The sequence below is a fragment of the Micrasema longulum genome, unplaced genomic scaffold, assembly GCF_059751315.1.
Source record: "Micrasema longulum isolate JH-2025_06_02 unplaced genomic scaffold, ASM5975131v1 h1tg001631l, whole genome shotgun sequence".
NCBI lineage: Eukaryota > Metazoa > Arthropoda > Insecta > Trichoptera > Brachycentridae > Micrasema > Micrasema longulum.
The window spans coordinates 28815-56413 of NW_028278812.1; the positions used below are offsets into that span (position 1 = coordinate 28815).

The window sequence follows — 27599 nt, forward strand, 5'->3', positions numbered from 1 at the left end:
CTCTGTACCTGTGATGTCACTGAACTCCTCCTAAACGGTTTAACCGATTTACGCGCGGTTGTCAGAGAAATACAGATCTTTACGTTGTGCGTGTTCGTAGATATGAAAATCATCAACCTAATATGTAGAAATGAAGTTAGGAGCATAAATGTTTTATTCATCGATCGACCAGGTTTGCATTCGAGGAGAATGCATTTACATAAAAATGGAAAGATATTGTTTTTTTGTGTATAAAATATGAAAAATAGTGTATAAAAAGGTTATTTTTGAATTTTTACAAACAGCATTTGTTTTTTGTGGATCTCAATCAGATTCTACCTATTTATTTATTTTTTCTGGATTTTTAGTAATACTAAAATAATATTAAATTCAATATATGTTTTGGAATTCAACCATAAACAAGTACCTACTTAAATTCAATATCAACCATTTTTAGTTTTGGCATTTAATCACAAACAAGTATCTAGGTACCTACTTATCAATAAAAAGTATTTTTCCAATGCAAGCCAACGTTTGGGCAGGACAACGTCTGTCGGGTCAGCTAGTTGTTTATATATTATCAAACTGAGCTTCAAAAAAAATATTTCTATTTTTATGTATCGTATGATCATAGTTTTGTAATTTTTTTAATGATAGTTTTTATTACGTGAGTTTTCATGTGACGTCACTAGTACTCTTCGGTGAGTTGTCCTGATTGGTGAGTTGGTGTTGGATGGTTAATTCCTTCAACCCTGGGACTGTAAAGCAAGGTCTGTCTTTTCACGATACTCGTGTTCGAAAAAAAGGGGGACGTTTGATTTTATGTAAACTATCTATCGTTATGTTTAAAAGTGTCAATCCTGGAATAAAGGAAAGGACAAGGACTCAGGCCGTGTCCTGGCTGCGGGCCTGAGGCGGTGGCGACGGCGGTGGCGATCCACCGAGCGATTAGGTGTCTAGCTGGTCAAGCGACAAGCCTAAGGAGCCTATCTAGCGACAAGTAATTCAATACAGGGGTTGCAGACCATAGTAAAGTATTCCTTATTGTAATTCGACAGTCAGCTACTGCAATGGCAGAAGTTGAATGAACGGGATGGCTTGCTTAAAATTAACAAAAATAGAGAATGAATTGTGAATTCTTTACTTTGTATGAGAAACGGAACTGAACCTGCTTATTTTTTTAATGTAAAGTATCTAGTATCAGTGTAGAATATATTTGATATTTCCGTACGAAAACTTACCGTTTGTAACCACTTTTTGTTCTCGCAAGGTGCTAAAAGAAGTTAGTTTTTACAGGCAATTGATTTCGAATATGTTCCCATGATTTACCTTGATTTTTGGCATTTATCGTCTCGGCACTGTATTGCGTTGTATTATGTTGCTTAAAAACTTTCCTTATGTCAACATATTTACTTCAGATACTATTTTTTTCTTAATTTAGGGTAAAAATTTGTGAATTGAAAAATGTTTACTGTTGATAATGACAGTTGATTACAGGCAATATGTCAGGGCCGCACTAGGAATCTATATAAATTTTGAGTCTTTATCGAGTAGAGGTCGATTCAAATTTTACTCGAAAATAGCAACGTTAACCTTGAAATTGCATCTCAAATGACGTATTCGAATTTCAGGCCGCTACGACTCGCCGTTTCGGAGATGTGACGGACAAACAAACAAACTCAATACAGGACTTTGGTTCAATAGAGTTGGGATTTGTGTCTCAATAAATGTAATATAAGTATATTGTGAATAAAATTTGGCGGCCTCCGTGGTGTAGTGGTCAAGACGCTTGACTCACAGACGGAAGGTTCCGGGTTCGATTCCCGGTGAGAACACAAAAAATTAAATGTTATTTTTCTCAAGCCTGGGTGTTCTGTGATGTAATTCACCGCTGTAATTGGGCCTCCTGGCCTGTTGTGGTGCAAAAATTAAAAATAAAATAAAATAAAATAAAATTAATAAATAAATTTAAAAATAAACACAAACATGTATTTTCAGTTTTATAAAATAAGTATAGGCGAATTATAGAAAAATAAATTGGAATAACCCTGCAATAATAAATACACAGGTACAGGCATATTTAAAAGTATTTACAATGCAACTGAATATCCATTTGGCGACCTGAGTACGGCCCATTGTTTTGCTGCGAACTGTAGCTAACTGAATACCCAATAGTCATAGAATGGTTTTCCTACGTTTGGGCTCCTCTATAGCTTGGCGCATTATTATTCTGAGATCCTACATAATATCATCTTCATCATTCCCTTTCCGCACCTAATGGTGCATAAGGTACTGCATTGGTACACCAATCGCAACGTGTCTTGATCATTTTTGTAACATGAATGTAAGATGATCAGTATTACGCTTTAGGTACAAGTCCAGGAACTATGAAATATTCTAGTGTGAAAACACCGTTTTAAATAAATATTTCGTATCAAGCATGTTGGGATTCAAACTCGAGACCTCTTGCATGGATGGCAAACGCGCTGACTATTACACTACGAGGTCTACATAATATGCTATGATTATTTTGTAAAAAAAAATACTGTTGGAACAATACAGTCAAGCGTCGTAGCCAGGAGCTGGCGAGGCGGGCGGCTGCCAGAGGCGTAACCCTTAGGGGGTGCACTTTGCAGACCTACAGCCTTATTTTCACTTTCTCTTCCTAAAAAATAAAGGGCTGTTTACATGTGGATAATACAATATATATGACAATATTATCTTGTCCCAGCTTACGAAACGCTTGGACTATACGAAAATTCGGCCGCAGTTCACACGTAAGCGCTGCGAAAGTGAATACACGCCGGCTTTTATTACCAAGGTGTATTGAAATTGTTAAGTATGAACTAAATAATGAAAATGATTTTTTTCTGCCTCCATTTTCTGCAAAAAAATGTGTGGGAGCGACGCATTTACGTCGAGCAAATCGCTGTTGCCACAAGGTCCTGTCCATGCGTGTTCACACGCGCGGACTATGCTGGCGGCCGCGCGCGGTGGTGGGGTAATCATTGTTCCGTAGAGATAGCCTGCCCGTCTATCTCGGTGGTGACGTCTCGGGACAGTTTTATATAATTGTATTTTCCACGTGTAAACGGCTTTTAAGTTTTGGGGGACGCAAAATTCAAATCTTGCCAGGAGCGCTTTTGACCTTAGATACGACGCTGATACCAACAGTCCGGACGATATTATTTTTATACTCTCCTGTACGGATGCCAATCGTGGTACCTCACTAGGGCCCAAATGAGTAATCTTTTAAGTTTTGAGAATAGGTGCTTGAAAACTCTTACGTATAACAAATGAGGGGCAAACATTAAAAACTTGGTATGTCGAAATTTGAAAAAAAAAAGGTTCATATCCAATTTTATAGTTAACATCTAAATCAATGAGAAAGAAAACGTCACAATTCATTGAAAACTAGTTTTTTTTCTGTTTAAACTATGTATGTCCTAAAGTTCATTCATTCTAACAAATTTTTAACAAAAAAATAAGTTTTTCTTAATTTTTCAAGCTCTATATTTTTGAATATTTGCGTCTCAAATAGACACGTTATTCCTATACTAGCCACATATAAGAAGATGGGAAATCACAATATATATGCAAATATTTATTCGAGGAAGAGACTACATACCTACTAATTAAAATACCATATTTTATGCGCTTGTATCTAAAAGTAAACTCCTTCACATACCCAAAACCGTTTTAAAGGCCGAGGGACTTCAAAACGTTTCTCGTTTATTGACAAAAAGCAAATGTTTTCTGTAACTCATTTTTAAAAAAAAAACATTACATATATCGCGATTTTTATTGAATTTCACTCACTACCCCTTTCACTGTGAGTTTGGCAATTAAATGAAGGGCCTTTGTCGGATGTTGTTAGTCATTCTCATGACCATATTGCGAACATGGATGGCAGCAAAAATTGTATTTACTTGTATAATAATAGCCTATATCCATGATAGTAATTAAATAAATTTAATACCTCGGATTAGATTATTATTATCATTATTTTTTAATTTTCTAACTCCATAGCCCTTCATATAAGTCACTAAAAGATCCTAAAGAATCCCATAATCATACATGTAGCACCGCCGATTAAAAACTTATTATTTACATCAATTTAATCAAGTCACACCAAAAGGATTGTTAGTCGGTAGGTACTACGTTTGACAATTTCAACACCAAGGGTTAGCAACACTGCTTCTTTTGGATAAGAAAGGACGGCAGAAAATATTCAGGTCATACCCAGAGACATTGGGCTCCCTGAACAATATGTAAAATTACATTTATTCAGCACATTGAATAAAAGACGAGAATTTCGCAAGCATCGTTCACTACATTATTAGAATCTCCCATTTCTTAACTATGAGCTAACAAACTGAGTAAATAATCTGAAATTCCTACTGTTTTTAAGCGTCAGGGTTCCAGACTGGTCTGGCAACAAACTTGTTACTTGTCTATTTAATATTAATATTAATTAATTAAACAAACAATAACAAGTTTAAAAGCCTAGATGGTCGCAATAGCTTTGCAAAGTCTCTATTGATTTTCTCTCAGTATAAATAAATTATTTTATTATTTAAAAAAAAAAGTTTTTTTTTAAACCATTTATTTTATATTTTATTACCGACCACTTTCAAATCTGCACAAGCTTATCAAGGTAAAAATAAATAAAGCTTGTGTAGCTTCGAAACCGGTCGATAATAAAATATAAAAAAGGAAAATGAAATTATATGCGTATTATTATAATTAAAATGCAGTTCCACCAAGAAATGATAGTAGAAAAATTAAGTCCATTTAATATAATATATGTCGTTAAAAACACAAAATTGTTTTGTTTTTATTATATTGAATAATCACAAAGTTAGCGCTTTAAATAAAAAAAAATAACAAACATTTTATTCATTTTTTCCGGGTTCGATTCCCACCGAATTAATATTTTTCAGATAATTATATAAATACATCAATAAAAGTTTAATATTTCTATGCAAATACAAAAACACAATACACATTCAGCCTCATGGCGTGATTGGCGGCCTCCATGGTGAAGTGGTCAAGACGCTTGACTCACGCACGGAAGGCTCCGGGTTCGATTCCCGGTGAGAACACAAAAAAAAAAAAAAAAGATTTTTCTCAAGCCTGGTTGTTCTATAATGCAATTCACCACTGTAATTGGGCCTCCTGGCCTGTTGTGGTGCAAAAAAAAAATGAAATGAAATTTGTCTGCCTACCATGCAGAGTTCTCGGGTTTGATTTCCGACGTGGTTGACATGTGATATTTATTTTAAAAGGTGTTTTTTTCTGTGTCCCTCGACTGGCACCTGAAGCGATACACTGATCATCTTATCTTTTTATGGTAAAAGATGCAACAATGCAGTGCCTATCACCTAGGTGCGAGAGGGAAATAATGATGCTAATATCTACATAATAAAATAAATATGATTTAAAACAGGAACGCTTTTTTGACGTAATCATTTTAAAACACAATTATAAATGAGAAAAGAAAATTGTTCGATCAAGTCTCTGGTCATTTTTCTTTAATAAAGCTGTATGCAAGCTCTGCATGCATACGGAATACAGAATGTCCTGTAGAGATGCTCATAATCGATTATATACACTAAATAATTCGATTATATCCGCTCTTATCGCTCTTGCGTTATAAAACAATTGTCGAGTTTAAATTTGCTTATTTAGATTGAAAATTCCCATGATTGATTGAGATATCCTGAAGGAGCTATTTTTTGACCTTGCAGAAAAATTTTAAACCCGGCAACTCGACACAGGAGAAAAATGTAAAAAATTATCAAGAAATATCTTATAATTTTTCTCTTACAAACGTACAAAACCAATAATCTTATTCAGGTTATTCGATTTCATCTATGTTTTTCCATCGCACATTTTTGCCATAAATGCATATTTTAGTAATAATCGATTATCTTGTGATCAACAGGTTAATTTAAAAACATTTTTCTCATAACCTAGTGTTTTAACGGTCACCATTGGTGGAAAATCGAAATACTACAGCATTTTAAGAGAAAATATTTTAATTTGTTAAAGACTGTGTAAAGTTTGACAAATATTGTCAAATGAAAATTAGTATTTCAGTAGGTTTAGACATTCTATAAATATTTTATTTCTTCTCTTTTGACCAATTTACACTTGGTTCCTAACAGAATTTTCAATTTCCTCCTGCGATATCCAACGGTTCAACCGAATATTTTAACAAGCGGTTTAGATTTATTCGATTGTCATCAATATGTTATGCGCATTACTAATGTGCAGCGAAGTTCTGTATGGGCGAAATAATATAGGGGCGCACCGGCGCCGATAGAGCCTTCCCACTGCGCATGCGTCGTCCTATTGATTGACCAATCTCTTGCGTGGGCAAAAGGTGCTTCGCAAGCGGCTGTCAACGTCGCGTCGTTCCAGAAACCCTGACAAAAATAATCCTAGCAGCGAAAAAGGCGGAACAATCGAGAAATAACTCTATTTTTTTCCGTGGCAAGGAATGAGGGATAATTCCCCCAATATCTCGTTATAATAATGTGATGGACATTTGATAAACAACCCCGTTTGTGACAGGCAACCTCTGTGTAAAACAATAAACGCAATACACCTGTCAGTTGAATTGCTTTGTGAGTGAATTTAAAATTAAAATATCATCATGAAGATGCTCGAAGACGGACCGGAGATAACAGCCATCGATAATGGTAAGTCGTGATATAGCAATAATATCAAAGACGCAATACTTCAGCGCCATTTCAAAGGAGTAACCGTGATCATCTTCATCTCAAAATGAGGTCGCGTCGGCTTTATCTGTCCCTATTCGAGATGCAAAAAAACTTGTTTTATCTTTTTGTGTATTCCTGACAGTTTGATTTACTTTTATGCTCTTAAACTTATATAAAGTGAAAATATTGATCGCCGGAACAAAGTGGTTGCAAGTTACGTATGTACATCGCTGCACTTTTTGTATGACACATCTTGGAGGAGTGAAAACATTTGATCCTGCATTTTGATGAGATATGAATGAACCTTTTGTCTAATCTATTACAATACAATTTTATTTAAATTTATAACGGTTTTTCTAATTTATTTTTACATTAGATATTATAATTTAATCTCCCTTTGAATATTTATTATGCATATGGAAAACTAACGAAAATGGTAAAAATGTGTTTTAAAGTGGATAGTATTTATGATTAAAATAACAGATTTCAAAAATATATATTTACTGTCTTAGAACGGGGAAGCTATTCCTAGTTAGGCAGTTTATATAGATGATTGTCATACATTCCCTTAGTGTCTGCCTGCTTTTGACTTGACTGGACAACTTGATCATGCCACGTCCTTCGACATTACAAAATGTATATGTGTATTTTTACTATTCATTAAACCTTTTGTATACATAACTAAATGTAAATTGCTGTAATAAATATGTATGTACCCATAATTAATTTAATGTTGATAAGTGGTACCGCAATTAATATCGTGTTCATCATATCAATAAAAGTATCCACGAACCCAAAATACGAGCATGAATAAAATAAATACAACAATGTTTTGAGTACGTCCAAATGCTTGTAGTGGCTGGATTTTCTCGCTAGAGAGTTGTTCATATTTCAATTTATTGCAACAGAGAGGAAAAACATTTTTGAGAAGGGAATATGGGAGTCTAGGCATTTACGGGGATTATGACCATCCAATGACAGGTTAATGCCTAGATTCCCATATCCCATATACCTACTATATATAATTTTGGTCATTCGTTAAATCGAAAAAATCTCTAAGTTATTATCCAACTGAAATGTTTCTTCATGATACAAAGAGTGATAACGTGCAAAGCAGTTGCGAGTTATTTTCTACCTTCTTTCAGTCTGTTTTTATTAATAACGACATTGATTTACCTATTGTGGACTCTAGAAATGTCATTGACATTCAAACTGTAACATTTAATTCTAAATTAGTTCTTAAATATTTAAATGATCTAGATCCTTCAAAAGGAGCAGGACCTGACGGATTTCCTACGTTTTTCATAAAAAGATGTGCAACGCAATTGGCATGTCCGTTGTCATATCTTTATAACCTATCATTAAAAGAAGGTAAATTTCCAATGTGCTGGAAGAAATCTCACGTTACTCCTGTCCATAAAACTGGTGATCTACACAATATTGAAAATTATAGACCCATATCTAAAATTTCAATTTTTAGCAAATTAATGGAAAAAATCATCACTGAACAAATTTCTCCAGCGGTGAAGCACTTCATTGATCCAAACCAACACGGTTTCTTTAAAATGCGAAATGTTTCTACTAATCTTGCTGAATTTACAGATAGGGTTCTAAACGTAATGGGCAGCCGACATCAGGTCGACGCTCAGTATACAGATTTTAGCAAGGCTTTTGATAAAATCAGTCACAAAATCCTTCTTCACAAATTAAAATGTTATGGCTTTCACGGTAATCTACTACGTTGGATTGAATCTTATTTAAAGTATCGCCTCCAATCAGTTGCACTATTAAACTATCAGTCTTCATTTAAACAATGCTATTCCGGTGTACCCCAGGGATCCCACTTGGGTCCATTATTGTTTATTCTTTATATTAATGATATGGGTAACGTCTTTAAATTTTCCGAATACAAAATATTTGCCGATGACACAAAAATATACAAGAAAGTTACTTCCCTACAAGATTGTCTTGATATGCAAGAAGATCTTGAAAACTTCTCTACTTATTGTGTAAATAATCAGCTCATATTAAATCCGCTTAAATGCAAAACAATTACCTTTACGAGAATAAAAAATCCGATAGATTATTCGTATTCTCTATCGGGTACAGTCTTGCACCGTGTCCAAGAAATACGAGATCTAGGTGTAGTTCTGGACTCAAAAATGACATTTCAATCACATATTGATAAAATTATTGAAAAAGCATATAAAATGTTAGGTTTTATTATACGAGTATCTAAGCCTTTTAAAAATGATCTCACAATAAAAAATCTTTATTATAGTTATGTAAGAACCCATCTTGAATTTGCGTCTATCGTTTGGAATCCACAATACATTACTTATATTGACAGGCTAGAGAAAGTACAAAACAAATTTTTAAAACATTTGAATTTCCGATGCTCTCTTATATTTCCAAATCATGACTTATCTGGACGTTTTCACAAACTGATTAACCTTGAAAAAAGGAGAACATTAATGGACCTCACATTCCTCTATAAAATTATTAACAGTCTAGCTGATTCGTCCCAGCTCCTAAATAAAATTCAAATTAACTGTCCATCACGTGCCCTACGAAATCACCCAACCTTTAGAATACCTAGTGTCAATACGAACTATTGCCAGAATTCGTTTTTACACAGATCGTGTTCCACTTTTAACAGCTTTTTTAACCATATAGATATATATCATACAGGATTACAATTATTTAAAAATAGTGTATTGAAAACTTTTGAATAAAACTCCGGTTGGTCCCTTTTTCTCTTATATCACTCAAATTACATACATTCATATTATTATTATAAATTAAATTTCTCTTTTGAAATTTTGTATTACTTCTAAAATCGCTTTAATGAAATTTTATCGACTTCTCTTGGTTTAAAATCTTCTCCTTATATTGCTTTTTCAAATTTTAAATGATTACTTGCCATACTTGTTATTCCTTCTTTATTTTTTCTTTTTTCTCTGCTGCCATTGGCATGTTTTTATACTTGTTATACTTTTAAACTACTTTTAATTACTTATATTATATATGTTAATAAAATCAATATATTGCTGCTCTTACTATAATGTGTCATTAATTTTGAAGATGTTTTTTAAATTGACCTAAATTTAAATTTACTGTCTTATATTTCACTTAAAGATTCTTCTCATCGTTTCTTTGAATCCCTTAAAATAAATATGTGTTTATGTTTTTCCTTTTTTAAAAAAAAAAAAAAAAAAATGTTATTACTATTTTATTTTATTTTTACATCTGAGTATGTTTTTCATTCTTCATTTCCATTCTTAATTCTTAATTACTCTTACAAGTTTTCTTCATTTTTAATATAATTTCCATTTGTAAATACTCACTACAAACTACAAACCATAAAATATTATTTTTTTTCACTTAAATTTAAATTTTTAAACAACTTTCATTTATGTTTTCTTTTTCCTTCTCTTTTTTATACTTTCATAATTAACATTAGATTTAATTGCTTTTTAATATGGAAACTTCACTGGTCCATTAGAATTAAGTCCAATTGTGTAAAATATTAAACTTTGTAACTGTACTGTATGTTTCCTGAATAAAAGAAAAAAAAAAAAAAAAAAAAAATACCCTTCTCAAAAATGTTTTAGCTCTCTGTTGCAATAAATTAAAAATAAATACAATTTAATTTTTGATTAGTCGTTACATCAAACGTGGCTTTTCTATAATGAAGTTTTTGCTTTATATTTATTGCTGTGCCTTTATTATTTTTCATTTTTCCCATTTCGTTTCCTACTGCACCTTTTTATAAAATATATTAATTTATGTACAGAGACCGTTGAAGGAGATTACTGCAAGACATTGCATAAATTTATTTGTTATTATTACTTATTACTTATCTTAATATGGTGCACGCATAGCAGTGGCAAGCAGTGATTTATTTTATAGGTAATCTACAAAAAATATTCATTAATTTGTACCTACATATAAGTACATAATATATAATTTATATAAATAAATGGCTATTTTTTTTTGTGGTTCTGTGAAAATCAACTCATACAACAATTATTAATAACCTCGCGATATACGTAGCTTTATTTTACAGTATTTTAATGCAACACTTATACTAAAAATTATTAAAAAGTACTACTATGACATTCAGCAGATATTTCCATTGTGATTTAAATGTCAAAACTGAGCACTGGGCGATTCCTTTTGAAATGAATTATGCCAAAAACGGCCACTGCAAACATTACAATGTCCTGAGTGATACATAATATCAACGGTATCCTATCAAAGAAAAGTAGTCCTTCGGAAATAATGTTCATAGTATAATACTTGTTGCCAAATGGAGAATCTTCAAATAATATTTGTAATCAGCAAGCTTGTTTTAGTAATAGAAAACCTGACCGGGTTAAAGATGTAAAATAAAGTGTACTTTTTTGAATGGAGAATAAGCTGAGGTAATTGGCTAGTTTCATCGTTCACTGAGAACGGGCTGGTCGCTGGGCGCACTTAGTAGATATTTTTTTTGTAGAAAGATGGTGGTGATTAATAAAAAAATAGCGATTATTTTATTTATTAATATTACAGGCGTCGTGGCGCAGTTGATTAGACGGCCGACTGTGAAACTGGCGTCGCGGGTTCGATTCCCGCCAGTTGTAAGAAAAAATCCATGACAGATTTTCTTCTCAATTGGTCTGGGTGTTGTGGTTTTTCACTACCTCCTTCCATAACCCCTCTTTCCCACCTGCTGACAAGCCTCTAAAATAGAGGCTTAGCGGGTTCTTAAAAAAAAAAAACTAGTTATCATAGAACATAATTATCGAAAGTCAAATATAATGGTAAGCTGTGCATAATCGCTTATTTGGACGATTCGCCCCTGACACATACTGCTGCGTGCTGTCTAGATGGCGACGTGCAATTGATATTTATGTTTTAATTTTCATTTTTGTATTTTTAAATAATATGTATGCTTTCATTTTATTTCATGTTGTACCCAACACAACACACGGCTTTTATTCCTATGGAGTTATAATAATATGTACTTTCGTAATAAATATAATAAAATAATCGATTAAATTCAATGGGCATATTTGTTTTACTTAAATATTCAAAGACATAAACAACGCTGTTTCAAATTTGATAAACCTATATGAAAAAGCTTGGCGTGGGTTTATGTTTGTATAATTAAATATACCCAAATGCTACTAATTATACAGTACCTACATCATTACGTAATACAGGGTGATGAGTAAATGACAGCTGTTTAAATTTAGTTCTGAATTGCCAACCAAACGATATTCAAGATTTTAAAGACATTCATAAAAAAAAACATAAATAAATTAATTTACCAATTGGTTGATTTACCAATGCAGTACCCTATGCACAATAAGGTATGGAAAAGGAACGATAATTAGGAAGTAGTTTAAAATGTATCTCAAATAAAGTAAAGACTTGGTATTTAAGTAATGTCAGCCTCGTAGTGTAATGGTCAGCGCGTTTTCTTACGATATAAAATATTTAATAAAAAGGGTGTTTTTAAACTATAATATTTAATAGTCCCTGGACTAGTACCTGAAGCGTAAAACTGAGCATCTTACTTTTATGTTACAAAAATGATCAAAATTCGCTGCGATTGGTGTACCTATGAACCATGAGGTGCGGAAATGGAATGATGATATTGAGTTGAGTAATGAGATACTCCACAAAAAAAGAGATCATGTCAATGATGCCTTATAAATTGACACATTTTTCCTACACTAGCTACATTTTATGTAGATACTAGCGAACCCGTCAGACGTTGTCCTGCCCAAACGTTGCGCGATGGTTTGCCTGCTATTAGCTTGGAAAAAGATTTTTAATTTATAAGTAGGTACCTAGGTACTTGTTTGTGATTACATTCCAAAACTAAAAATTGACAATATTGAATTTAAGTAGGTACTTGTTTATGGTTAAATTCCAAAACATAAAATAAATATTTTTTCAAAAATGGCATTCTTTTTGCAAACTCCGGTCTTCTCACCAATAGAGGGGTGTACTTATCTAGGAATACATTTTTTTTGAATGTATAGCATTTAATATTATTTTAGTGTTACCAAAATCCAGTAAAAAGAAATAAATGGGTGAAAATTTTAACGAATTCAAGGAAATAATCTGATTGAGATCCACAAAAAACAAATGCTGTTTGTAAACGTTCAAAAAAAATATTTTTTATAGACAAAATAACAACATCTTTCCATTTTTTTGTTAATGCATTCTTTTCAAAAGCAACCCTGGTAGATCTATGAATAACATATTTATGCTCATTACTTCTCTTTTACATGTTAGATTGAAGATTTTACGAACACGCAACGCGCAAAGATCTTTATTTCTCTGAAAACCGCACGTAAATCGGTTAAGCCTTAGGAGGAGTAAGTTTAGGAGGAGTTCGGTGACATCACACGTACAGAGGAATTATATATATATATAAAGATAGTAAAATTACATAGGCTTCAAAAAAAAAAGAGAAAATCCCGATATAATATACGGAAACATTAATATGAGAGAGAGAAAGATACACATACATATTTCGTAGTTCATATTTATTTTTGTAGAACTCGTTACCATAGACACGACAGTAGCTAGCAGCTGTGTAACTATTTCAATATTTTTCAATTGTGAAAAATGTACTTAATAATATTACTTTACCATCGTCATTCCATTTCCGCATCTAATGGTGCATAAAGCATTGCATTGGTACACCAATCGCAGCGTACCTTGATCGTTTTTGTTTCTTGAAGGTAAGATGATTAGTCTTACGTTTCAGGTACCAGTCCAGGGACTATGAAATATTCTGGTGTGAAAACACCCTTTTAAATAAATATTTCACATCAACCATGTCGGGAATCGAACACGAGACCTCTCGCAAGGTGCGGATAGATTATTGACGATGGTAATGATTAAACTTTTTGTAAGTCTTCGTAAAAATATTTTTTCTAAGGAACACGACCTATAAAATGAAAAAGAATAATTCACTTTTATGATAGGGTTAAGGAACTAGATCTAATATTAATATTACAACATTGAAAATAATGGTTCTACCCCTTCGAGAACAATATTAAAATAATAACACCACATCCCGCCTTTGTTATTAGAGAACGTGTTGGGTATAATTTTCTAGAAGGGTTATTTCAAGAAAAGATTGCTTTCAGTTTATTAGAAGAGAGCTTTTAAGATGTTCAGAAATAGTGGAATGTAGGCGTTTAAGATTCGCGTGAAACAGGGTTTAAAATGTAATAGTAGCTTTATCGAGAATAGATAATAGCTTTGATTTATGAAACAACGAAACATGATTTTTGGAATAATAAACTGGTATTTATATATTATTTATATTTAATTTATTTATTTATTTTATTTATTACATTATAATACATTTCATTTTCTTAATTATTTTGGATTAAATTATTTTATTAAATATCTAAACGATATACAAATTACAACAAAGATGCGGAACATTTAAGAGAAGAAAATGTCTAGGCATTTACAGGGATTATTAATTCTGTCTATGTTTTAGCTCTGTAAATGCCTAGATTTTTACATTTCCTTCTCTTTGTCGGCCTCCATGGTTAAGTGGTCAAGACGCTTGACTCGCGCACGGAAGGTTCCGGGTTCGATTCCCGGTGAGAACACAAAAATTAAAATGTGGTTTTTCTCAAGCCTGGGTGTTCTGTGATGTAATTCACCACTGTAATTGGGCCTCCAGGCCTGTTGTGGTGCAATAAAAATGCTCTTCATCTTTGTTGTAAATTATAAAACTCATTATTTTGTCTACAAACATTTGTACACACTCAAAATATTGTAGCTAAATGATATCTTTTTTTATCAAACGTCAGGTACAAAAGCAATCACGCATTTGGCAATCTTTGTACTCGTACCTGCATTTTTCAAAGAAAAGGGTAGCTCTTACGATGACGTCACGAGCGTTCGAACGTTAGTGCTTCGAACATCAAAGATATTAGACACATTTTATTTCGGACTTTAAAGAACCGAAAATTTACTTTAAATATTTCGACAAGTTATTTTACGATCAGTGTTGAGACACGGCACATAAACATTTTTTTGAGGCTTGTGAATTAAAGCAAATTTATTTTTTAATGTTTTTTTACCGTTTTTTATTTTGTAAATTAACGTTTCCTAACTAATAATAATTGTTAAAAGCTATTTTCATAATTCTATGCTATTTTAGTTTAATAAAAAAAAATAAAGGCAGTTTATAGACCATTTAAAACATAGTACATAAATAAACAATTCTACAAATCTGGTATTGAAAAATTACCTAAAACTACCAAAAGGGAGAACAAAGATTACAGAAAACGATGGGTTTTACAATGTTATTATTTTTTTAATGTAATTTTCTGAATTTATGAACATTAAATTACATTCAATAAAATTTATATTTTAAGCACTAACGTTGTTGTTCATAACACAATTAAAAAAAAAAACATTTGGTTTTTAAATATGTATTATTTAACTAAATATTATGAAATTTTTGTATAAAATCACTTACCAACTTTTCTATATCTACCATTTCGAGTAACAACTATGGTGAAGGTGTATAGTAGGTTTTGCATGTTGGTTTACATGTTGGTTTAATTGGTGTCCTGACGAAGAGACCGGTACGAATCGAAACCGGTAGACTTAGCAAAGTCGGTAAGTGGTTATTTACAAATATTTAATAACATTTAGTAAAATGTTTGACCACAAAGTTAATGCTTTAAATATTAATAATGATTTATTGTTTATTTAATTACTGACATGTTAATAAGCTTACAAGCTTTCTTATGAAGATGTCATTTAGGGAAAAATCAAAATGATAGCTTAATTAGGAAGCTTTTGTATCTTCGAAACCGGTCTGTAATAAATAAATAATACGTGCTTAAAACAAAGCAATTTTATTTTAATAATAATAATAATGATCACGGTTTATTACGAAAAAATACAATTACTTTATCTACTATTTTCAGGTAATATATTTCTCTTGATTATGTGTAGTCTGCCTAACTAGGTACAATCTGTTTTAAGTCAAACATTTTTATGTTAAATTAACAAAAAACATGACTTTCTACTAGTTAATTTATTATTCAGTATTGGTGTGTTTTAGGAAATTTTCCGATTCTTCTTTACCTAAACCCAGTAATCAGATTTTTTACAAATTTATTTAATTAAATCCAAATCACGGTTTTGCATTTTTGGGTAGCATATTGAATATTTTTGGGCCCTGAATTTTTTTTGCCCGGATTCAGAGTTTGTGGTAGACCCCGTGATTCAACCTCTAGTTTGACCCCTAGTTTTTTATATTTATTATATATGAGCCAATTACAACAGTAATATAAAGAAACGTATCTACAAAAAACTGAATAAGATAACATCAAACTACAGCAAAGACAAACGAGGGCAGTAAAATAATGGTATTCAATGTATTCATAAACGCGATCAACATATAAGACTTCGACTTAACCTATGCCAATCCGTCTTCATTCCATACTGTGTTGATGGCAAAGAGATGTACGAAAAGCTGGAAGATCTATTCTAAATAATTCAAAGTTATGTGACAAATTGACTTATCTACACGTTCTGGACATTGGGGCATAAAAACAAAAGTTACTATTAGAAGATTTAATTAATAGCAGATTTAGACTTTATAGCTCAATCACAAATGATTATCGACGTGCTAATAAGTGACGTGATAACAATTTCTCACCATGGTTGTTTATTGTATTCACGATCACAATGCAACATCCGTAAATACCTAATATTAAATGTCAAAATATTTACGTTTCGCGACGTATAATCCTGCTGCGCAATCACCTATTTGAATTTCACCGGTGTAAATATGGAAAATATTTTAAAACTACTATCTTTATTTATTTGTTCATTATTTATTATGCTATTTATTGCATTTAGCCGGCGATTAGCAAGCCAAGTGTCAAGAAAAGCGGTCGGGAACGTGAAAAGAAATTGATTGCAAAAATGATTTTTGAGATTTTTTTCGGTTCCTTGCATGCATATTATATTCATTCAATGTAAGGACTACATATTTGCCATACCTACCTTATGCTCATCCAATCATATCGGGTGGTATTTGTCGAATAAACTCAATTATAAGTTGAACCTCCCTTGGGTATTTACTTGATGCTGGTACATAATATCGTATTACTCGGTACAAAGCAACCTAACTCGCCGTAATGACACGATATTGCGACGTGTCACCGTATTTGATCGTATTTATTATTTTTTTACAGACGCCATTATTATTTTTGTACGATAACATATTACCAGTAAACATAAGTTACCTGAGAAAAAAAAATAATTTGTAAAGCCGTGAAGTAAAGTTTATTTTTTTATATTGCTGTTATAATGATAGAGGTTCCTTGTTTCGGGTTCCGACTAGCTAGGAGTTTCCTGTGTTTAGGCAGGACCTTTTTTATTACATGTGTTTTTTCATTGAAATCATCATCACCATCAGCTTAAACAATTAAAACCAATGAAGATAATATTTTAAAAAGTGAAACATATATTACAAAACATACAAATAATAATTAAAAATTAAAACATGAAACAAATAAAAATTACAAAGTATATATAATAAGGAGATATTTAACATTTAAAACTAAATTACAGATAACCCTGTAAACGCCTAGACTTCTATAATCGTTTCTGGTACTTTTTTCCTTCTTTTCGCAATAAATTTTGAAACCATTCTTGTTTACAAGCATTTGGACATACTAAAATCATTGTCGATGAAACAAACTGGTAAAAAAAAAAACAAAAAGTGTATTCAGGAGTTGCCTAATAGGTGAAATAATTTAGTCAGATGAATCTCCGAAAGTTTACTAATGTGTCGCGTGTCAGACAGGAAAATTTTCACGCGTCACATGCGCGAATAGCAAAGTTGCCAGTATTTCTGTCAGAAGCCAGTTAGTAGCTCTTCGAGCTTCGTTGGGGGTGATCCTCCTACTTGTGCAGTGAGCGTAAGTCAACGTTTTTTATTCGTGTTTTTATCAATTAGATTTAAAATGCTATCACTTTTGACGTCCAACTGTAAATAATTGAAACAATTAACAATGAATATTCCTTTTTTTGACTCCACAGCACCGTAACGCGAGGATGTTTTTGACACAGTAAGGGAATTGTTAAATCAGTAAAATAACAAGAGCTTTTGCTACGTCTTCGAGACTTGTATATTTATTATAAAATTAAATGTATTTACACAAAAACAGTTACCATAGAGAATTCAAAATTATATAACAGTAAATTAATGAAATTATTTTTATTGAGCGCTTATTTACAATGTCATTTTTAATTGGTTCAAGGTAACAAGAGTTTGGATAATGTTTTTTAACGATTGTACATAAAATAAAATAAAACTTTTTTAACCACTTTTTTTCTACCATCCGGTTTCTAAGCAGCACAAGCTTCTTTATCAAAGTATAATTATATAAAAGACTTGTTAGCTCCATATGTTAAGATTTAATATTCAGTTAACAATGTTAAAATAAAATAAGAGAAGATTCATTAGAAAATTATACCTTGATAAAGAAGCTTGTTTTTGATATTTAAAAGTTAACCCGTACAAATTATTTGTGCCCGCTAAACGTCAACCCACGCTTACTATCGGAAAACGCGGCTACCCCAGAAAAAATCTGTTGCCGGTTGCCACAACATAACAACCCTAGTTGTTGTAATCACGCGGTCACGTGAACCTGTGACGCTGCAAAGTAGTTCATATTTATTTAAACCATTTTTATTAATTTTTTCACACATTTTCGAGACACTTCACCGTACAGTTAAATGCTCTTATTTTTACCACGTGTAAAGAAACGCTTTTTATACCGAATTTCCCGTGGCACTGAACTTCTTCATTGGGACATCGGAAAAGTAAATTATTCAGACATAATGAGTAAATTTATTTTAATTAATTGGTACAGCAAAAGGGATAACCTCAGAGCCGCCATCAAAACAAAACACTCGTCCAGGGTTATGGTTCTATTTCATATACAGCATTGTATTATTTATCCGCCCGGACACGGAAAAAGTCAGTAAAAAAGTCGCGAACAATTATGAAACATAAAATAAATGATCTTTTGTTGTTTCCGCAAAACCGACAAATTAATATCCGGTCACGTTGTTCAATATTATTAAAAAAAACAAACTCATTGAATTTTCTTTGTAAGTAGAAAACGTGTGGGATTTTATTGATTTTTTATATATAAACACGAAATCACAATAATTGTTTAACAGAGATTGTAAAAAGCGTTGACTTTGATACGACTTTGAATTTTATTATAATCATTGTAAACTATTTTAATAATGAATCCCTTTGAATTGTAGTAGTCGATATACGTTTTAAAACGGTGTCAGGTTCGAATACTACTCTGGTTAATTATCTTTTTTTTTATTTAAACAAAAAAGTTTAACAATTTTTTTACATTTTTTAAAAAAATAAATACATATCTGTGTTAGAGGATAAAACACGGAAGTCCACTTTTTGCCGTTTTGAAGTTAAAAATGCAGAAATTATCGCAATAAGCTGTTTTTCGTAGTCATTAGTCCACTTTCGTCGTATAAATGCTTTCTTAAGTTGAAATAAAAATCTGACGGCCCAGATATGCTATTTTAACATGCACTTTATATAATTTATTTTATATTGATAGTTTATGGGTTGAAATTATCTAATTTAGTTCAAAATTGTGGTGTTTTAGAAATCGCACAATCACATTTTTTTTTTCAGAACATTTTGTTCAATGTGATTACCGTGGTTTATCTTTTAAGGTACAGATGTTGTAATTGTATATTTAACGTTTTTTTATTGTTTTTTTATTATATATATTTGGACTCCTGTATTTCCCTTACGTGTCATGTATAAAGCTAAGGTAATCGGAAAAAATCGTTTTTGTTTGTCTTGGAAATGGGATGTTCGATCACTGATTTTGGTTTATTACCTTTATGAGTCCAATCAACATTGTTGCAAAGTTCAAGAACAATGGCGCGTGATAACTACTTTTAACTACAGTGTGGATATCTGATATTCCATTTTCCTGCATTCTGCTTCAAGATTATGGCGTTGTAAACTGTAAAATGGGCACTGAAATAACTGATGATCGATACTCTGTGAAGAAATATCATCGCATGGACAATAGTCATCATTCCTTAATTTAAACCTATATAGGTAACTTCTTGTAGCTCCGTGTACGGTTAAAATTTGGGTCGTTTAGAAAGTACTTTGAAAATGACAACGGAAGTTTGCTGCATCAGCCAACGTTGGGAAAAACGTTTTAGTGATTTTACCTGTAGATGAAGCGCGATAATGATCCTCCCAACGCTGCTGCGTATTTTGTTTAATAAAGCGTTTAGCAAAGCTAAGGGGAAATTCTGAAAAGAAAGGTGCCGTTCTTTTATGAGTTGCGGCTCTTGCTCATTCACTCGCTCTCTCATTTTCTACGATACCAGCATGTCCTCTTATCTAGCACATTTGAATAATTATCTCTATATTTAGGGTTTCTACCTTTCATATGCAGTCTTCTTCGCTCCCAGACTATACAATGTATTTACTAATAATGTGAGAGACATGAAAAGTTAAGGCAATCACACTTTTAAAAAAATGCTAAAAAATGATTCATTATTATTAAAGATTAAAGATACATTATTGATTCTTGATTTCTTTATCTAAATTGCTAACAAAATTTATTACTTTTAGATTTTTTGTGCTAAAATATTTATATTGGGTATTTTTTATATGTGTGTATGCAAATATTTGTGTATATACACATATATGTTGTGTATGGATATGTGTGTGTTCATGTATGTATCAGTATGTATGAGTAATTTTGTTCATAAATCACGTTACATTAAGTCACGTTAAACTAATTCAATCAATATACCCACCCACGCACAGGCTATGCCTATGTGGGTTTTTTTTAAATTTCATTTTGTTCTATTGTTACTCGTATTACATGTACTGTAAACCTATGTAATTACAACTAAAAAAAACAAAAAAACATTAAAAAAATATTAAAAAATGGAGCACGATACTCGGGATTAAAAATTACATCAGAAAATTAAACAAGCTCCCCGGTGGTCCCTTTTACACACTGTGTAACATTTACCATTCCTTTTATATTTGAACATGTATATTCCTTCAATTCTTCAGTCTGATGTTTGTGAAGTTAAAGAGCTGAAACCTTTATTGATGCGGGTGAGATTCATCTGATTTATCATTAATTATTTCACCTACACACTAGGCAAAGCTTTTCTAAAATGTTCTTCATCTATGTTGTAATATGTTCAAATGCCGAAGGAAAATCATCATATCCCTTCTAGACCCAGTGATCCATAGGGCTCTGCATGAGTAAACCAAATGCATCGTAGTTCGATCATCTGTTACATCTGAAGGAAATGTGATCAGACGCCAGTCCAGGAACACTAAATGTTGCTGATCGAAATACCTTTAAAAGCAATATTTTATGTTCGCTCCGACAGGCAAACACGTCAACCACTTTACAACTAGGCGGACTTATCTCCATTCGATTGTCTTAGCCGGAATTTTTACCCGAGAGCAGCCATCGAGTCAAAAGCTTTTGTCCAGAGGTCTGGTTTTATTTTGCACACAGAATTGAGGGTATTAGAAGTTAACTTTGAAATCTCCACTGAAGGAGTTACTGAGATATTTGCGAAAAACTTTAAAAAAAAACAATTGTGAGATATCCAATTATGCTTCACTAAGAAGAGAAAGCTTCACTTCACAGAGAAAGCTTAGTTTGTGGTGTCAAGTAATATAATTAAAATCTGTTTTGTTATATAATTAAATCTTATATAACATAATTAAAATCTGTTTGAACTACGCTATTATTTAGGTAGGTAGGTTTTTATGTATAGATTATTTTAGTATCAATAACTAATTTTCCGTGTTTGGTGAAGATTTCTAAGTTTGGTTTTACTAATATCCTCAATTGTTTTCTTCATCCACCTGCACACGGAGAAAATTACATCATTATAATGCAAATAAAAGCAATCTTAATTTGATGAACACGGTTTATTAGTTTACTGCACGATAATTCTTTTTTTTTTCATTAAAACGCACTTCGTGGAAATTCTGTAAATTCTATAATGATAAAAAAAGAAATGAAGTTGCTTTAAATTAGCGACACGAACCTTAGTTTCAACATATAAACTCTACTACAGTCTTTAAAATGTAATATGATTAGAATGAAGTTGTCGGAAAAAGTGACGACATAACTTTGTAGTAACGTCAAAGGAGTTATTTATATTGATACACGAAAAATCGTTTGTATCTGGAGTGGTCATTATAAATAAAATCAGCTTTAAAACTAAAAGAAAACCAAAATAAACCTAATTATTAACGACGTTCTTACAAGGTTACATCATTTTGCAAAAACGTTAGAGATGGACAAATTGATCAATGTAAATTGATCGAATAAAAAAATAATTCATTTGATGTTGTTCATGAAAAAAGAATAAATGTCTCATTTTTTGGTGAATAATTGTGTTAAACACACTATAATAGGCTTGTTTTTGTGTTTTTCATTTCAATTTTCGGAAACAGAGTTTCATGATTGCATGATATAACTTATAAAATCGATTTGATCGGTGATCAGTAATTTCCCATTACTAATGAAATTAGTTTGACAGCTGTTATTCTAATCAAGCTATATTTTAAGGACTATAGTGAATAATCTTAATTTTCTTTATCACCAATTTGTTTCGATTGGTACCATAATATTATGCATACATAGTGTTGACAACAAGTAGGTACCAACTAGCAACACAGGGTGTTCTTAAAACCCTGTCACATCCGAAACCACGATGATCAGTATAAGCAAGAAGACATATTGGCACATTAAAATACATTTTTAGAACGACTAAAATCTTAAAAAATAAAGAATAAATAAAAAACAAATGCAATGTCAATCGCACAGCCGCGCCCCCTTCGCTTCTCCCTGCAGAAGTAAGCAACCATTTGTTTTTTTTAATATTTTATTTTTTTAAATTTTCTTCGTCCTAAATAAATTTTTTAATATGCTTATATGTCTTCTTGCCCATACTGATCATCGTGGTTTCAGATGTGACATGGTTTAAAGAACACCCTATATCAGGACACCATATTGGTCGGTTGAAAGAAATTGCCATTTGGCAATAAGCCCGCCAATGTACAAATAACATTATGTACAAAAAGTTAAATAAATAAATATAATAAAGTAATGTTATTACAGAATTACGTTTGATAAAATTTATTTGTTACGTCACAGCTGGTGGTTCTCAAAGCTTTGAGTTTTAATAAAATTATGATGGGGAAATTAAATAATTTGATTTAAAATTTCCAAATTTGGTTGGAGGACATAATAATATAACAACAGAAGTGTAAGAAGAGCAAAAAAAACGTTATAATGAACCCAATAATTTGGTTAGAGAACTCATATTTTTCTAAATGTTAATAAATATTGGTATATACATAAATTAATATTATTGTTAAATTAATAGTATTAATATTTGCATATTGTAATATGCAAAGTGGTTACTTAACGACTTTTCAATGTCTACCGGATTCGACAAGTACCTATATATAAATAATTCAATTTTTAAGTAATGCATTTGTTATATACACATTCATTTGCAAATTACAGATGAAATGTGATTGCATCCTGTTTCTTTAAGATCCTAGCAGTATTTCTAAACTTTAAGGGGACACAACACGGCATAGTTGAATTCAAATCAGGAGTTGCGTACTGAGCGACGTCTACAAAGAAACTAATGGGTCAAAACGTAAACCTACTCATTTATGAGTAGTTGAAGCGCCTTCTGTTTGATCTGCATATGCGGTTTCTGGACTATTCTTAATTCTATGAGTCAATGTTTAAAAAAACATAATAGTCAAAAGTATGTAAGCCGCTGGTTTCGTATATGGTCGTAAAAGCTTTGCATTATCGATAAACACTATAATTAGATAGAGCAAACAAGATAAAGCCTATTTGTAACGTACCAAACCAAATACGGACGTTATTGTGATATTTCCACTTCTAGATATCATAATAATATTAATACAAAATCTGTTAGGATCGTAAAATGGGATATCGGGAAAGAAATACAAAAGACTTCGCTTTCATTTAAAAAAACTGAATTTCTCGGAAATCTTTTGGAGAAATTTTCGGCCGTAGGATTATTCAATATTGTTTGGGATAAATCTTCTGGGAACTAAATTACCATAGAGCCGCGTCGTTACAAAGTTATAATAAAAACGACCTTAAGGATACATTGTTGAAGCGTAGAATTGTGGTTCTAAGAGAAAATTACTTAGAAGCGTAAGTTATAATTTCATTACGATTTTGCTAACTTGAGTCACGAACAACAGAACTACAAAGGTCAAGGGTAAATAGAAACCGTAATTTATTTGACATACTCCACGCGTACCATGAACATAAAAATAGAATATTCATTTATCGCTTTTATTGAGTAAAATATAATGGAATCGTTTCTGTTTTTTTATTATTGTCATCACTGGCATATAATAAATAGCTAATCGTTATTCCTATACTAGCTACATCTAAGTTTTTGACGATATTTATAAACGTATACCGCACTGCTAGAACCTCCATTTAAATCGTAATACTTTAGTATTATATCTGTGGCATTTAGGTAAAGAGGAACACGTCACCAAAATGGAGAAAATTAGTTAAGTTAGCAGTTTTGAGCCACTCAAAAAGTCGACGGTTGGGTGAAGTTATAAAAATTCAGGAAAAAATATTTATTACAATATTTTCACAATGCAATTGGCTAACGTCATGCGTCGTGTAATTCGAAGATACTATTTTTATTTATTATTAACATACACGGCATAATTGCCTTTTACAAATTTATAATATAAACATATAAGGTTTGATATTTTTTAAACTACATATTTGCACTCAAAACTAAGGAACAATAATCAAGCCTAAAAATTATATAACATAATATTTTTAAAAAAAAAGTTTAAATAAAACAAAAGTTTGAAATAAAAAGTATACGAGAACTTTAAAAATTGATATAAAAAGTAAATCAAATTTTGAACATAATAAGGTTTATAATAAAAATATATATAAAAACAGAAAATCAAATATGAAGTAACTACATTAAATATGATTACTGCTCATCTTTGAAAAAGTTTATAAGGTTTGTTCTATAAGAACAATACCCCACATTAAATATATCCGATATGTGGGAACAACTATTGCCGAGTTCATGAAGTCGGCTTAATACGGCATTACAATTATACACTGTGCGTGAGTTGTTACTGCAAAACGGTGGCACCCGCCTAGTTATCCTTCCAGGCACCCTGAAGTTGACGAGTGACAAAAGTTCTGGGCAATCCCATATAGAATGCACAATTTTATACAAATTTAACAGGTCTATAATTTTTCTTCTATCGTTAAGTTTAAGCAAATTTAATGTTTTTAATAAAAAATCGTAATTTAAAAATTCATGACTAATTCCAAGTTTAAAATTTATGTATCTTAAGAATTTTTTTTGGACCCTTTCCAGAGAATTTTGATGACAATTGTAGTAAGGAGTCCAAATTGTCGAGTTGTACTCTAACTGACTTCTCACTAAAGAAGTATACATCAACTTCAAAGTGCCTATGTTTTTGTTATTAGGCAAAAAAGTATGTGGAAATTATATAAAAAAGCCTCTAATAACATAGAAAACCCAAATATGTGATATAATATAATTTGTATCCTTCAACGTATTTTATTGCTAAGTTTAGGGATTTAATTTATTCTTACACTCAAAAATGTATGTAAAAAAAATTTACCATTAAGAAACTTTAAATGGCTCCCCTGCACACTTAGCTAATAGTGACATCTAACAACCTTAATGCCACAAATATTACGTTTTTTTAATTGCTAATAATTTTTAAAGTTACTTTTTCACTAACACGTACTTTACTCACTAAATAAATATATATATAAATATTTGCATAATTTATATAGCGCCGTTTTTGTGAAAATCACCTCAAGGGTGCTGTATAATAAATAAATATCCCACCACGTCTTGCAGCTACAGAGCGCATGGACGGTTGGGATTCTTGTTCCTCGTCTCCAATTATGATATACAGGAGCTAGATTACAGCACGTCTTGCAGCTACAGAGCGCATAGACAATAAGAAATCCAGCCCCTATTTACATTTTTTTATTTTTTTATTTGACAATAAAGTTAAGAGATTTAAAAAAAAATATAACAAACAAATTTATAAAAACAGAAGTTAGATAACAACAAGTCTTGCAGCTACTGAGCGCATGGACGGTTGGAATTCTAGACCTCATTAACTAAATTTGTATAAATATATATGTACCCAAAATATGCAAACCATACCTAGTATTTCTGTTTTATTTTGTGTGTGTTAAATGCCAAGTTTATATAATTCTTCATCATCATCATCATTCCTTTTTCGCACTTAATGGTGTATAGGGCACTGCATTGCACCACAAATCGCAGCGTATCTTGATCATTTTTGTTACATTAAGGTAAGGTAATCAGTCTTACGCTTCATGTACCAATAGGGACTATGAAATATTCTAGTGTAAAAACACCCTTTCAAATAATATTTCATATCAACCATGTCGGGAATCGAACCCAAGACCTCTTGCATGGTAGGCAAATGCGATGACCATTACACCACGAGGCCTTCTTTCTTTAGTTTAGTTAGCCATTCTTAGTTTTTTTTAAATATCTGTAAGCAGAAAACTATAAACTTCTTATAAAATTGTTACATAATATATAAATATTTTCAGTAATTCTGTTGTTGTGAAATAGACTATTCAAGTTTCGGCCAATACAGAAATCAAGACCGAAACTTATTTAAATAAGTTAAAAGTTATTTCAAAACGCCCAAAATTAGTATAACCTCACGACTTCATTAAATCATCACCGGCTAAAAGCCGAAACAATCTTAACACTTTGAACACCAGCCGAATACACATAGAATTTACCCTGTGCCCGGCCCATTTTTGTGAAAAATCATGCTTTGTGAAGGGTTTCTTAAAAGTGTCATAATTATGAAAATACTAGGTTAAATCAATGGAAACTTCCATTATTTATTTGAAATAATTAAATAAGTAATTTTTAAATGATAGTTTTGCCAACATTGATCTTTATGGAGAGCCACATTGCGCATTGCAATGTTCGCACATATACAGGGCCTCAATTCTTTTTCTGTGCTTTGTATCCCGGAGCCGTGTAAACACGTGATATAATAACCATGCGTTGTGTCCCGGTCCCGTGTTTTCACGTGGTTTACCAGCAGCAAAAAAGTACTAATTAAAGTCACTGAATGTCAATAAAATGCACTTTTTTAGACAGCTTGTAAACCACGCGAAAACACGGGACCGGGACACAACGCATGGTTATATAATCACGTGTTTACACGGCTAAGGTCACAGGTCACGCGGCCGAGTCACGAGCCATAAGTTGCACCCGAGTACAACCAAACGTGATTACGTTAAAAAATTGTACTGAAAAACAAAATATATGTAAAAAGATGCATACATGAAAACAAACAACAGCTTATTAAAAATGACAGCTGTTTTCAATAAGGAGATATGGATTGCATATGTTAACTTAAATAAAAGTATATTCTGTTATGCATAATAAAGGATGAGGAATGTGGAATCAGGTGGAATCAAGGAGATAGAAGTAGGAACCAGGAAAGAAAAGGAATAAAAATAAATAATATAAAAACAATAAAATGAAGGGCGGTTAGGATTCTAAAGATGTATTGTAATGTTTCAGTCGTTTCTTAAAAGTGGCCACTCTGGCCAGAGAAAATGCATTTTTTATAGGAAGATGTAGCTATTTTTTTTACAAAGTCTTGGAGGTACACTGGGCCTATTTTTTTCA

General features: G+C 31.7%; 1 protein-coding gene across 1 annotated transcript in view; it reads left to right on the forward strand.

The window, feature by feature from the left end:
* The first annotated feature begins 6373 nt into the window (after positions 1-6373).
* Positions 6374-27599, forward strand: part of Syt4 (Synaptotagmin 4) — a 34615-nt gene continuing 13389 nt past the window's right edge. The window contains exon 1 of the mRNA XM_088236984.1: positions 6374-6686. Coding sequence (XP_088093110.1) covers positions 6641-6686 — 46 coding nt within the window. The 5' untranslated portion in view covers positions 6374-6640. The remainder of the gene's footprint in view (positions 6687-27599) is intronic.